The 15,805-nt window shown below is 41.2% G+C and overlaps 1 protein-coding gene across 1 annotated transcript in view; it reads right to left on the reverse strand.

The window, feature by feature from the left end:
- Nucleotides 1–14,745, reverse strand: part of LOC110492306 (protein bassoon) — a 175,672-nt gene extending 160,927 nt beyond the window's left edge. The window contains exon 1 of the mRNA XM_021566517.2: nt 14,469–14,745. Coding sequence (XP_021422192.2) covers nt 14,469–14,638 — 170 coding nt within the window. The 5' untranslated portion in view covers nt 14,639–14,745. The remainder of the gene's footprint in view (nt 1–14,468) is intronic.
- Nucleotides 14,746–15,805: the final 1,060 nt, after the last annotated feature.

Below are 15,805 nucleotides of genomic sequence, written 5' to 3' on the forward strand. Positions count from 1 at the left end.
GTGTCTATTACTTGAACTCTGTGAAGCGTTTATTTGGGCTGCAATCTGAGGTGCAGGTAATTGCCGATTTCTAAGGCTGGTAACTCTAATAAACTTAGCGTCTGCAGCAGAGGTTACTCTGGGTCTTCCTTTCCTCATAAACACAGCGTAAACACAGTTCACTTTCATAGCAGCCATGTATTCCTTCTCGCATCCATGCGTTCTCCTCCTCTCACCTCTTCCCTTCGCTTGTGGACTTCAACGCACAACACATCAGCTGTATGTGACCAGACGAAATAACCTTTCCAAACCAAACAGCTACACACAGCCTACATCGTTGTCACCATATTAGGTAAAGTAACATGCTGGTCAGCATAGCTAATAGAACTAGCGTGTTAGTGAACCTGCTACAATCATGCAGTAACTTTACAGTGTTATACTTAGTTAGCAGTTTAGTAGTTACACCAGCGGCCCCAGTGGCAATAAATGAGTAATACCAAAAGCTTACCTTGACTTGGAAGAGTTCCAGTGTTGTCTTGGAAAGTCATAGCCAGCTGGCTAACATAGCATCCCTCTGTTTGAGCAGGGTGTTTCAGTAGGCTAAACTAGCTAGCTGCATTTGCTAGCTAAGTAAGTGAAACTGAAAGTGAAAAAAAAGCCTCTCCTTAATTTAGGAAGAAATGAATTTGTTCAACTATTGTCTTTCTCTCTCTTTGAGTCAACAACTCACCACATGTTATACACTGCAGTGCTAGCTAGCTGTAGCTTATGTTTTCCGTACTAGATTCATTCTCTGATCATTTGATTGGGTGGACAACATGTCAGTTCATGCTCCAAGAGCTCTGATATGCTGGAAGACGTCCTCCGGAAGTTGTCATAATTACTGTGTAAGTCTATGGAAGGGAGTGAGAACCATGAGCCTCCTAGGTTTTGTATTGACATCAATGTACCAAGATGAGGACGGAAGCTAGCTGTCCTCCGGCTACACCATGGTGCTACCCTACAAAGTGCTGTTGAGGCTACTGTAGACCTTCTTTGCATAATACTGTGTTTTAATCAATTAATTGGTGATGTGATTATATTTAGAATAGTTTTATCTAAAAAGGATATATTTTCAAATATTTTATCATTTTACATTTTATGAAATTCACTGAGGAGGATGGTCCTCCTCTTCCTCCACTGAGGAGCCTCCACTGGTGGAGGGTTAGTTTGGGTCGAACTAGTGGGATGGGGTGGAGGGTTAGCTGGTGGTACAATTTCTTCCTTTTCTCCTTCCTTTTTCATTTTTGTATGACAAAATACAACATGATCGATAACACCCTACCGCACTGTAGGTGGCGGCATGCACAAACAAAATGTGCGAACGCTATGAAACCAAATATTAATAAGAAAATGCAGTTGGAACCTCTCACGTCCAGTATGTGGGTTAGTGCTATACGGGATCATTTGGACGTCTCTAACCTATACCATTACCCTAACGTTAACCCTTACCCTAACCATAACCCTGACCAAACCATAAACCTAACCTTAACCGTTTTCAATTACAACTTCAATGGGTGATGTCAGTTGGGACATCCCAAGGATTCGGTTTAGACTTTTCCCAGTGTGTGTCAACAGTCAGGACATAATACAGATTGATAGATTATTCTGCTCCTCAAGGGGCCAGATTGGTGTCACACGTTTTCCCATATCCCTAGCTAACACACCTGATTAAACTAATTGCATTCTAAACTGAAGACCATGGTTAGTTGATTATTGGAGTTAGCTATAGTGGCGGCTAAAGTTTGACACGGATCAGGACCCCAGAGGACTGGAGTTACCTAACTGATACTGGACAGCAGTCTCTATTACTGAGCTGGAGAAGCCTTCTCTGAACCAATGATTTAACAGAGTTGAACAAAAGCTTTGGCAAACTGGTGTAAGAACTGTGAACACAGGCTGCCCTTGGCAATGACAAGTGTTTTGCAGTGCGTACAGAAAAACTGAGTGCGAGGGAGGAGTGCTTTTAACACTGTTAATGTTTATGTATTCGGTCTTAAGTGTCAATGTACTAGTGATTCCAGAGTGAATTGAAGAAATTGAGTGGAAGTGGTATGACAGGAAAAGAAAGGAGGGGAAAGGAAAGAGACTCATATAGAGCAGCAGTGTTTTCCAAGAGTGCCGCCTGGTATAACAACTAACTCCTCACCATTATCTATTATTAATATATTAATAATATTAATCATGTTTTACAGTCACTGAAAGCACTGATCAAGAAACAGTATTTAAAAAAAGCATGTTGATCTTTTACGGATAGAATCTCTCAAATCTGTTTGACAAAGATGTACAGTATATGGACATGATAACCATGGATATGACACACATTTGTCTCCACTTCCTGTATGATAGAAACTGTTCTTCACTAATTATCACATTGAGACAGGCGTCAGTCGGACTGCAATCACCACTCTGCGCCTCAACATAATTAAATCAACCAGGAAAAATTAACTTTGAGATGACGGCTACAGAACAACAGAGAAGCAAAGGAGACACATGTCCTTTCGGCTTAAAACCTAAATCCTCTCGCTTTGTCTCTCCGACAATAGGCAAGCCTCTCTCATTCTCCAAGGCTCAGATAAACGAAGAGCAGGAGAGCAGTCCCAGACTTGATACAAAAGCTTGCTTAATGAACACTGCCAAAGGATTTGGCTGAGAGTCGGTTTTCCTTCCGCCTCCCATTTGGCCACCCTCTTTAGTGCACTGCTACCATCCACCCTCTGTAGTGCACTACCACCAGCCCAGTAGTAGGCAGCAGCAGCAGCATCATACTCACACCCTACAATCAACCCACTGGGCAAAAATAGGTTGAATCAACATTGTTTCCACATAAATTCAACTACAAAATTCAATGTTGATGATGTTAAATCAACGTGGAAAACTGATTTGCAAAAAGTCATCAATGTGAGGGAATTTCGTATTTTTTTCACACACATTTTTACCTAAATCAAATGACCTGAAATGTTTAATTTCACATTAGTTGACAACTCAAGCCAAATGTAAATCAAAACTAGACATTGGAATGACGTCTTTGCCCAGTGGGAAGGACCTGATTCATTCAAATCAGACCACTCATTCACTCCCTTCTCTCTGCTCTCGTTGACTAGCCTCCTGAAGGCCCCAATCTAAATGTGTAGCTATTCTAATTATGCAGAAAATGATCTCACTGATGTAATTAGTCTAACCAGAGGGATAGTGAAGGTATTACCATACTGTTTACAACATCTATCCTTTTCAGATCTGAGTGGAAAAAACAACAAGGAGGAGAAAAGGGAAGGAGTCAGAGGATTCGCCTTCTACAGCGACCCACAGTTCTGGGGTACACAGATTGTTTATGGGAATTGGGGTGAAGGAATCCAGCATGATTTGAAAGAGGGAGTGGTTTAAGCCAATCAAACCAACCAATCAGAAAGCAGAAAAAATATATCACCAAACTAAGGCTGTGGCGGTCATGAAATTTTGTCAGTCGGTTATTGTCAAGCAAATAACTGCCGGTCTCACAGTAATTGACAGTTAATTAACATAAACACACAATTCCTGGCTTCCATGCACAGCCTACAAGCCACTGATGCAGACCTTTGGAACATCAACATTTGAAAAAGTCTAATAAATCCATTTAATATCGCCTACACCATCACAATAAATCCATTATTTAATTTAGACAGGTCTAAAGAAACATGATATGAAGAAAATGTAGTCTATTTCAGAAGAACAGAATATCATACTCTAAGTTGTCCTTATATTAGGTCCTGATGTGGCTATGCCATATGGCTGTGGGCTACACTAGTTCATTTAGCAGACAAGATTTGCTTAGAAATGTGTGGAATAATTGTTTATTATTTTATAGTATGAAAAATACAATTGAACATATCTGAATAAAATAGAAAGGATATTTTCTCCAAACAATTTCCAAGGAAGTGCACTCATGCGGCTATTCTGTGTTGAGCAGTTAACAAAGAAATAGGTCCTCCTATATGCATCATTTAGAGCTATTTATGCAACTTTAGTTGTGACACAAACGTTGGGTTATATGTTTTGATTTTAATACATTCTGAGGCAGCATGGTGCGGCTCTAATGATTTGAATGAAGTTAAATAAAAGGCTTGAGCTCTGATATGTTTCTTGTGCAGGCTGCACACACTTTGACAAGCACTTGATAATATTCTCACCAGTCCTCGAATTTCCAGGCAGCATCCCCCTTGTGTGGGCAAAGTGGCTGTTGTGCGCTTGGAATGAATAATTATATAATTATAATTCCCTTCTCCTGGCTGCCATGCTCCGAAGCACACCTCACACACATGGCTCGCTCAGATATCTCAATTCTTATTAGCCAATGCCTGTCACATGATCGGATCCTTCTCAAAGGCATCTCAGCTAAGAATTAGGCTACAAGTGAAGACAAACACATCAGGAACACAACTGCAGCGTCCCACTTATTGAATTCCGAGGAGTATATTGAAGATGTTCACATTTAGACTACTTTTTGTCAGCCAACAAGATGAGTAGACTTAACCAACAGCAAAAGCACTAGCCTACTATCCCCCATAGTACAAAGTTGATATTTTTCTTGTGAAAAAAAAAAGTGAGAAATAAATATTTAAACATACTCTGTGACAGTTGTGGGATGCGATAGATCCCAAACTACTACAATTACTTGCATCAAAAAAAAATGTAAAAGGAATGAGGCAGATGCAACAGATCAGAACGTTTAGCTTAAAATGTTGAACTATTAGGCTACTTCTTCACTAGCAATGTGCACATGGCAGTAGGCTATAAGCGCAAATGTTCCAAAATGCAATCAAATAGCGAGAAAACACTGTTCTCAAAAGTGACCACAAATGCGATTATGTTTGTAATGCTTTTATCATTAAGGTGCATTTTTATGGTGAAAATGATCTTCCCCAAACCTGAAACTTGTGCACTGCCTACAGTTGAAGTCGGAAGTTTACATCCACTTAGGTTGGAGTCATTAAAAATCGTTTTTCAACCTCTCCACAAATGTATTGCTAACAAACTATTGTTTTGGCAAATGGGTTAGGACATCTACTTTGTGCATGACACAAGTCATTTTTCCAACAATTGTTTACAGACAGATTATTTAACTTATAAGTCACTGTATCACAAGTCCAGTGGGTCAGAAGTTTACATACACTAAGTTGATTGTGCCTTCAAACAGCTTGGAAAATTCCAGAAAATGATGTCATGGCTTTAGAAGCTTCTGATAGGCTAATTGATATCATTTGAATCAATTAGAGGTGTACCTGTGGATGTACGTATTTCAAGACCTACCTTTAAACTCGGTGCCTCTTTGCTTGACATCATGGGAAAATCAAAAGAAATCAGCCAATAGCTCCGAAAAAAACTGTAGACCTCCACAAGTCTGGTTCATCCTTGGGAGCAATTTCCAAATGCCTGAAGGTACCATGTTCATCTGTACAAACAATACTATGCAAGTATAAACACCATGGGACCATGCAACCGTCATACCGCTCAGGAAGGAGACGTGTTCTGTCTCCTAGAGATGAACATACGTTGGTGCGAAGTGCAAATCAATCCCAGAACAACAGCAAAGGACCTTGTGAAGATGCTGGAGGAAACAGGTACAAAAGTATCTATATCCACAGTACCAGAACCTGAAAGGCCGCTCAGCAAGGAAGAAGCCACTGCTCCAAAACCACCATAAAAAAAGCCAGACTAAGGTTTGCAACTGCACATAGGGACAAAGATTGTACTTTTTTGGGGGAGAAATGTCCTCTGGTCTGATGAAACAAAAATAGAACTGTTTGGCCATAATGACCATTGTTATATTTGGAGGAAAAAGGGGGAGGCTTGCAAGCTGAAGAACACTATCCCAACCGGGGTGGCAGCATCATGTTGTGGGGATGCTTTGATGCAGGAGGGACTGGTGCACTTCACAAAATATATGGCATCATGAGCAAGGAAAATGATGTGAATATATTGAAGCAACATCTCCAGACATCAGTCAGGAAGTTAAAGCTTGGTCGCAAATGGGTCTTCCAAATGGACAATGACCCCAAGAATATTTCCAAAGTTGTAGCAAAATGGCTTAAGGACAACAAAGTCAAGGTATTGGAGTGGCCATCACAAAGCCCTTACTTCAAGCCCATAGAATATTTGTGGGCAGAACTGAAAAAGTGTGTGCGAGCAAGGAGGCCTACAAACCTGACTCAGTTACACCAGCTCTGTCAGGAGGAATGGGCCAAAATTTACCCAACTTATTGTGGGGATCTTGTGGAAGGCCACCCAAAACGTTTGACCCAAGTAAAACAATTTAAAGGCAATGCTACCAAATACTAATTGAGTGTATGTAAACCACTGACCCACTGGGGATGTGATGAAAGAAATTGAAGCTGAAATAAATCATTCTCTCTTCTATTATTCTGACATTTCACATTCTTAAAATAAAGTGGTGATCCTAACTAGGATTAAATGTCAGGAATTGTGAAAAACTGAAATGAAATGTATTTGGCTAAGGTGTATGTAAACTTCCGACTTCAACTGTATGTATGCCAGTTAGGCTCTACGCTGGTTGTAAAGCAAATTAATGTGCTTAATTTAAAGATGTTATTTGTTATGTTACTGCCTTATTCAAAAATGTATTTTAAAAAATCCCCTCATCAATATACACACACTGAAACTGTCACACCCTGATCTGTTTCACCTATCTTTGTGCTTGTCTCCACCCCCCTCCAAATGTTGCACATCTTCCTCATTATTCCCAGTGTATTTATATGTGTGTTCTCTGTTTGTCTGTTGCCATTTTGTTTTGTTTAGTCAAGCCTACCAGTGTTTTTTCCTGTGCTCCTTTCTGGCTCTAGTTCCTGTTTTCTAACTTTCACGGTTTTTGACCATTCTGCCAGCCCTGACCCTGAGTCTGCCTGTCATTCTGTACCTTGCCACATCACCCTGGATTACTGACCTCTTCCTGCCCTGAGCCTGCATGCCATTTGGACCTTTTGGACTCTGCTCTGGACTACTGACCTCGGCCTGCCCTTGACATGTCGCTTGCCTGCCTCCCTGTTTTGTAATAAACTTTTGTTACTTCAAAACTGTCGACATCTGGGTCTTCTCCTGAGCCTTGACAGAATCAGAAATGGTCACCCACACAGTGTGGTGAAGGCACAACAGCGTCTTTTCAACCTCAGGAGGCAGGGGAAATTTGGTTAGTCACCTAAAACCCTCACAAACATTTACAGATACACAATTGAGAGCATTCTGTTGGGCTATTTCACCGCCTGTTGGCAACTGCATCGCCCGCAACCGCAGGACTCTCCAGAGGGTGGTGCGGTCTACCCAACGCATCACCGGGGGCAAACTACCTTCCCTCCAGGACACCTACAGCACCCGAAGGCCAAAAAGATCATCAAGGACAATAACCACCCGAGCCACTGCCTGTTCACCCCGCTATCATCCAGAAGGAGAGGTCAGTACAGGTGCATCAAAACTGGGACTGAGAGACTGAAAAACAGCTTCTATCTCAAGGCCATCAGACTGTTAAATAGCCATCACTAGCACATTAGAGGCTTCTGCCTACATACAGACTTGAAATCACTGGCCACTTTAATAACAGAACAATAGTTACTTTAATAATAATGTTTAAATATTTTGCATTACTCATCTCATCCAGTATTCTATTCTACTGTATCTTAGTCTGTGCCGCTCTCACATTGCTCGTCCAAATATTTATATATTCTAAATTCCATTCCTTTAGATTTGTGTGTATTGTTGTGAAATTGTTAGATATTACTTGTTAGATATTACTGCACTGTTTGAGCTAAAAACACAAGCATTTCGTTACACCCGCAATAACATCTGCACGTGTACAAACAAACACGTGTATGTGACCAATAAAATTGACAAAATACCCCATAATGACAAAGCAAAAACAGGTTTTTAGAAATGTTTGCAAATTCCCATTCTTCTCTGCAGATCCTCCAAAGCTCTGTCAGGTTGGATGGGGAGCGTCGCTGGACATCTATTTTCAGGTCTCTCCAGAGATGTTCGATCGGGTTCAAGTCCAAGCTCTGGTTGGCCCACTTAAGGACATTGAGATTTGTCCTGACGCCACTCCTGCTTTGTCTTGGCTGTGTTCTTAGGCTCGTTATCCTGTTGGAAGATGAACCTTCACCCCAGTCTGAGGTCCTGAGAGCTCTGGAGAAAGTTTGCCTCAAGGATCTCTCTGTACTTTCCTTCCTTCATCTTTCCTTCGACCCTGACTAGTCTCCCAGTCCCTGCCCCTGAAAAACTTTCCCACAACATGATGCTGCCACCACCATGCTTCACCGTAGGGATGGTATAGGTCAGGTAATCAGTGGTGCCTGGTTTCCTCCAGACGTGACACTTGGCATTCAGGCCAAAAGGTTCAATATTGATTTAATCAGACCAGAGAATCTTGTTTCTCATGGTCTGAGAGCCCTTTAGGTGCCTTTTAGCAAACTCCAAGCGGGCTGTCATGTTCCTTTTCCTAGTTCTAGGAAGAGTCTTGGTGGTACCAAACTTGCACTGTATAGGCCTATGGGCTAGGCTATATGAGGTGTGCAACTATGATTTGAAAAAGTTTCAAAAATAAGACATGCACTATTATTTGCCTTATTGCACATGTTGGGTATCATTCACAAGTAATAGGCTAATATTGTCAACTATCAGACCATTCTTAATTTAATGTTGTCTTCACATATCAGAGGGCCTGTTGTCCGGACCTCTGGCAGTCTCTATGGGGGTGCCACATTGTTAAATTCTCGGGCCGACTCTTTTCTCTGTATACATCAATGATGTCGCTCTTGCTGCGTGTGATTCTTTGATCCACCTCTACGCAGACGATACCATTCTGTATACATCTGGCCCTTCTTTGGACACTGTGTTAACTAACCTCCAGACGAGCTTCAACGCCATACGACTCTCCTTCCGTGGCCTCCAACTGCTCTTAAACGCTAGTAAAACTAAATGCATGTTCTTCAACCAATCGCTACCAGCACCTGCCCGCCCGTCTAGCATCACTACTCTGGACGGTTCTGACTTAGAATATGTGGACATCTACCAATACCTAGGTGTCTGGTTAGACTGTAAACTCTCCTTCCAGACTCACATTAAGCATCTCCAATCCAAAATTAAATCTAGAATTGTGTTCCTGTTTTGCAACAAAGCATCCTTCACTCATCCTGCCAAACATACCCTCATCCTACCGACCCTTGACTTCGGCGATGTCATTTACAAAATAGCCTCCAACACTCTACTCAGCAAATTGAATGCAATCTATAATAGTGCCATCCATTTTGTCACCAAAGCCCCATATACTACCCACCACTGCAACCTGTATGTTCTCATTGGCTGGCCCTCACTTCATATTTGTCTCCAAACCCACTGGCTCCAGGTCATCTATAAGTCTTTACTAGGTGAATCTCCGCCTTATCTCAGCTCACTGGTCACCATAGCAGCACCAACCCGTAGCACGCCCTCCAGCAGGTATATTTCACTGGTCACCCCCAAAGTCAATTCCTTTCCTTCCAGTTCTCTGCTGCCAATGACTGGAAATAATTGCAAAAATCACTGAAGCTGGAGACTCATATCTCCCTCACTATCTTTAAGCACCAGCTGTCAGAGCAGCTCACAGATCACTGCACCTGTACATAGCCCATCTGTAAATAGCCCATCTGTAAATAGCCCATCTGTAAATAGCCCATCCAACTATCCTCAGCCCCATACTGTTATTTTTTTGTGCTCTTCTGCACCCAAGTATCTCTACTTGCACAGTCATCTTCTGCACATCTATCACTCCAGTGTTTAATTGCTAAATTGTAATTATTTTGCCACTATGGCCTATTTATTGCTTTAACTCCCTTATCTTACCTCATTTGCACTCACTGTATATATACTTTTTTTCTATTGTGTTATTGATTGTATGTTTGTTTATTCCATGTGTAACTCTGTGTTGTTGTTTGTGTCACATTGCTTTTCTTTATCTTTGCCAGGTCGCAGTTGTAAATTAGAACTTGTTCTCAACTAACCTACCTGGTTAAATAAAGGTGAAATAAATAAATAAAAACATTTAAATAAAAAAAATATGTGTGAAATTAGTTTTGATTAAGAGTGAACCATTATGAACCATTATCATGCAGCTGTCTTGGAACATGGGATAAAAGATACATGTCATCTATGCACTTAAATAGCGAATGGAGGACACTTTTCCCGTTGTTCACTTTCATGCCAGCCAGGTACTGTAGGCTATACTCCTGTTGTAAAGCAAAGCAATTTGCTTAATATTAGGAAAGTTGATAAATAAATATAGTAGGTCTAGCCTATAGAAAGCTAATGGGATCCTACTATTTTTAATAGAGGCCATCACTCTGTTTTCTCACAATTTCATAGCCTATAGAAATGTTGTGCAACATGAGCTCATAGGTTCTCATGAAGTGTTCGAAAACATTTGCATTGATGTACGAAAAAAGTATGTAAACGTATGCACTCATTACTGTAACTCTCTCTGGATAACAGCGTCTGCTAAATGACTAAAATGTACAAATCTAAATGTAATTTCAGAGTGATTAGAAGGACAATAGAGTGCTGAGTACCAGGCAGTACAAATGTGGTTGGCTACTAATGACCATCAGCAGCATCAAAGCCTGGAGAAGCCTAGTTACCGTGACTAAACAGTCACGTGGAATTTGACTGCAGTCATGACTGGTGACCGCCGGTGTGGTGGTAATACGGTCACCGTAACAGTCCTAGACCAAACCTTTGGAATCATTCCTGAATGGAAAAGACAGCTACTTAAATTCATGGTGATAAAACAGTATATTATTTGTGTTTTTCTCTGCAAAACTTTGCAGCTTCTAAATTGCCATGGGTGCAGTGCAGTTCTTAGAAAAGGTAAGCTGAGTGACATATGGGTTGTGAGGTCACAGCTTTCACTCACTGTAGATAGAATGGGTATGAATAAAAAGCAGAGGCTGTTCTTGGGCAATAAACCATAGTGATGGAAATAGGACACCACGGTGCCTTTTTAATGTGCCATAACAAACCAATTGAAAAGGATGGGACTATTGACTGTGAATAATACCCATCTCTGAACAAATCATCACAGCAGGCTACTGTTAACTTAGGAGTCATGTTCAGGAAAATCTGTGGAATTTAAGTGCTGCTGCCCTGACTGGGTCAGAAATGGTAGAGGTTGGCATGTTCTCTCATCGTTCATGTTTGGCAGTCAGAGTATGAGACTCTGACACCTGTGGCCCCTGCAGATGGATGATGGTAGACAGGTCAGAGCTGAGCAGACAGGCTATATTACAAAAAGTGCCTATAAATCCAATCAAGTCAAGAAGGTACAAATCCCTTTTTAGCTTTGTGGGAAGAACCATCCAGGACAAAACTAAGGTCATTAGTAGGGTGTCTCTGGTCATGGACAATCAGTTAGAGACAACCAACACCATCGAACACTCCATGCAGGTTGCTGTTTAAACGCAGGTAGTTGTAACAGCTGGGTAAGCATTTAAAGGCACTGACACACACACACACACCTATTTAAAAACCCTTTTCAATGACTAAGACAAGGACCAAGCTCAACCACTGGGAGCCACAATACCTTTTTTTTATTTTTTTTATTTGACCTTTATTTAACCAGGTAGGCTACTTGAGAACAAGTTCTCATTTGCAACTGTGACCTGGCCAAGATAAAGCAAAGCAGTGTGACACAGACAACAACACAGAGTTACACATGGACTAAACAAACATACAATCAATAACACAATAGAAAAAAAGTATATATACAGTGTGTGCAAATGAGGCAAGATAAGGGAGGTAAGCCAATAAACAATAAACAACACAATAAACAAGTCAATGACACAGTAGAAAAAATAAAGTCTATATTCAGTGTGTGCAAAAGGCATGAGGAGTTAGGCAATAAATAGGCCAATTTAGGCAATTTAGCAGATTAACACTGGAGTGATAAATGAGCAGATGATGATGTGCAAGTAGAGATACTGGTGGGCAAAAGAGCAGAAAAGTAAATAAAAACAGTATAGGGATGAGGTAGGTAGATTGGGTGGGCTATTTACAGATGGACTATGTACAGCTGCAGCGATCGGTTAGATGCTCAGATATCTGCTTTAATAGAGCAGTGGAGGGGATGCTATAGCCTACTACAGTAGCCTAGTATGATGCTCTTTTAAGGGAGAGATTTGTTTATTGACACACATACACACATTTGATCTATGTGTCAGTCATAATGAACATGGTAATTGGGGCCCATGCATGCAAATCTAAGAAACATATTGTGATTAAAACCTTCAGGCCTACATCCTTACAAATGCAAAAGCTGTCACGCCTGCTCCCGCTCCCCTGTCCATCATTATGCACACCTATCACCATTGTTACACGCATCAGCACTTCATGGGACTCACCTGGACTCTATTACCATTGATTGCCTCCCTTATATCTGTCACTTCCTCAGTTTCTTCCCCGTGTCTGCATTAACGTCGTTTTCTTACCCTTATCCAGACGCTGTCCTTGTTTTGTTTCATGTCCGTTATTTATTAAATATTCACTCACTTGCTTCTCCGTCTCCCAGCGTCTGTCCTCACAAAAGCACGGTAGCGTGATAAGATGCACAGCTCATCTCAACACAGACTGAGTAAGCCTACTTATTACCAAGAACAGCCAGAGTCACTGTGATTTGTAGTTTGTTTGTAGTCCATTTAATGTTATGACAAGACTAGACGAAGATGACATAAGGGTGATTTCGAATGAAACTAGAACAAAACAGGGCCATGATTTGGGGAATTTTCACGAAATGTAATACATAGAAGGGTCCTTTGGAAGAATTGCTGACATATATTTGGCATTTGTATCTTAAAGCATAATTGAGAAATAATTCCTAAGAGTTGGAACATTTGTGACATTTTGGCCTTACCCAGGCCTACGTTAAGACTCCATGAGGTTTAGGGCTATCTGTATGGGCTATGAAGGAAAAATGGTTGATGCTTGTCATATGAAGATTTCCCGCCTACTCGGAAATAGGAGTCAAATTTTGATTTCAATAACATGTTTCTTACATTAATATATGAATATTGAAAAATCTAAACATGAATATTGCAAATATAACATTTTTGATTTGGCTAATCCAACAATAAAATCTCCAATAGAATGATAAAATCACCAACATCACCAATAGTGATAACATCACCAATAGTGATAACATCACCAATAGAATGATAAAATCAGCAACATCACCAATAGTGATAACATCACCAATAGAATGATAAAATCAGCAACATCACCAATAGTGATAACATCACCAATAGAATGATAAAATCACCAACATCACCCATATTGATAACATCAACAATAGAATGATAAAATCCCCAATAGAGTGATATTCATTCCAATAGTCCAACAATATCTACTGCCTAAAGTAGCAAGACCATTGCCTAGATACATGCATTTCAAATGATATTCATTATTGGACAGATTAGTAGAGGGAGTTATGATTATAATGTGTATGGCCCATAGGACATGGCTTAGATAAGCCTTGCGTTTCAGAATACCATTTGACAGAGCTTAAATTCTCAAATAGCTGTCTTTAGAGATCCAGATTGCATTGAGACATGCACACAAAAAAATAAAATGTACACGCCCTACACCACCCTGGGCCAATCGGTTACATTCAGAGAGAAACAGGTCCATGGACAACACTTTGAGAACCCCTGGTCTAGCCTATTAGGCTATATAATGATGGATATGTTGGGTTAGGCTACACATTATCATCATGCCAGGAATGTCTGTCTTTCTACAACACAATGTTAAAATCGAAATAATCAAAGGACTGATAATTCGATGGTTTTTTAAATTAAATGTTTGTTATTCATTGCTTATGAATGTCATTCTGCAAAGCATCCCGACACTGTTGCGAGCTGGTACCCACAACATCTGAAGATGATGTCGTTTGCACAACATTATCGAAAGAGTGGCGACACTGACATGAATGTCTTAGATAGCCGAACTACTACTAGGCTACACACACATATAGCAGCAATAGCTTCTCCCATGCAAACACCAATGCGGAAACGGAGGAGCTCGAGCATCCTTTATGACAACCTCGAAATAAACTATAATTCAGTGGAGGGTCATGTCCTCTAACGCTATAATTGCATGGTTTTACTTTTTACCAATTACATTACACTTGATGGAGGGGAAATGCTACCCATTTCGCATTATATGATATGAATGACACGTCCCAACTGCGAACCCATGATAGGCAAAAAAACAAGTAAATTGTAAAAGCTTGTCAAATCCAACTGCCGAAGCCTAACTGCATCGTTTCACTACACAACGAGCAGATATAAAGCATCGTATGCAATGTCAAGTGTATAAGGATATGAAATATATCATTTTTATTGATACTTGATATCAACTGCACCGTTGCTTATAACATGTCTTACCTATTCATCCCCGGTCCGCCACCCATTCCTCCCCCGGCAACAGCACCATTGGCGGGCTTGATGTGCTGTCCAGAGCCCGGTGCTGAAAACGAACCGGGAGCTCCAACCATAGAGATGGAGCCCGGTTCTCCGGGTTGTCCGCTTCCCTCGATGCTTCCTTCGTTGCCCATCGTCTCTGGTTAGGAGACCAAGGAGACTAATTGTATTATTCGATAGTTTTTATAATTATATTAACATAGAAAGCTCAGAGGAGCGAACTCAGCGATGCTGCTCATCCACCGCCATCATCACCTACGATCCAGAGACCTGCGTGAGGCACGCGCACAGATGCGAGAAAGAGCCAGGGCACGAGCGCCGGTGCTGACGCTGAGATTGGCGTGCGCGTCGATCTATCAGACTATTCTCATGTTTCTTGGAGGAGAGGGAGCGCCCAGAGATCTTGGGATGATGATCTGTTTGTTATCTGTTGTAGTCTGCTGATGTAGGCATCATGTGAACGACACATCCACCACCAAACACCCAAATAAAAATATATTTTTTAGAAACGCACCCACATGAATTAGTTAATCAAATAACCATAGCACATGCGGCCTAGGCTTGCATACTGCCATAAAGGGGGCCACCAACAACACCAATGAAGTAAATGCATCCAGTACTATGCTATTTTCACATGAAAATAGCACTTGATATGTGTGATACTTCTGTAGCCTAAGCCTAGAGCAACAAATAATTAAAGAGCAGCAGTAAAATAACAGTAGCGAGGCTATATAGAGGGGGTACCAGTACTGAGTCAATGTGCGGGGACACAGGGTAGTCGAGGTAATTTAGGTAATATGTACATGTTAAATTGACTATGCATAGATAAGATAATAAACAGAGAGTAGCAGCAGCGTAAAAGAGGGGGTAGATAACCATAGTCTGGATTAGCTGTTCAGGAGTCTTATGGCTTCGGGGTAGAAGTGGTTAAGAAGCCTTTTGACATACACTTGGTGCTCCAATACTGCTTGCCGTGCGGTAGCAGAGAGAACAGTCTATGACTAGGGTGGTTGGAGTCTTTGACAATTTTTAGGGCCTTACTCTGGCAACGCCTGGATGGCAGGTACTGGGCCGTACGCACTACCCTCTGTAGTGCCTTGCGGTCAGAGGCCGAGTAGTTGCCATGCCAGGCAGTGATGCAACCAGTCAGGATGCTCTCGATGCTGTAGCTGTATAACTTTTTTGAGGATCTGAGGACCCATAGGCTTTGTTGTGCCCTCTTCACGACTGTCTATAAGCTTACATGGTACTGTTCGGTACCATTTAGGGTACATGTGCGGATACAATTAACAAATTGCACC

This window comes from Oncorhynchus mykiss, chromosome 16 (genome assembly GCF_013265735.2).
Source record: "Oncorhynchus mykiss isolate Arlee chromosome 16, USDA_OmykA_1.1, whole genome shotgun sequence".
NCBI classification, from domain to species: Eukaryota; Metazoa; Chordata; class Actinopteri; order Salmoniformes; family Salmonidae; genus Oncorhynchus; species Oncorhynchus mykiss.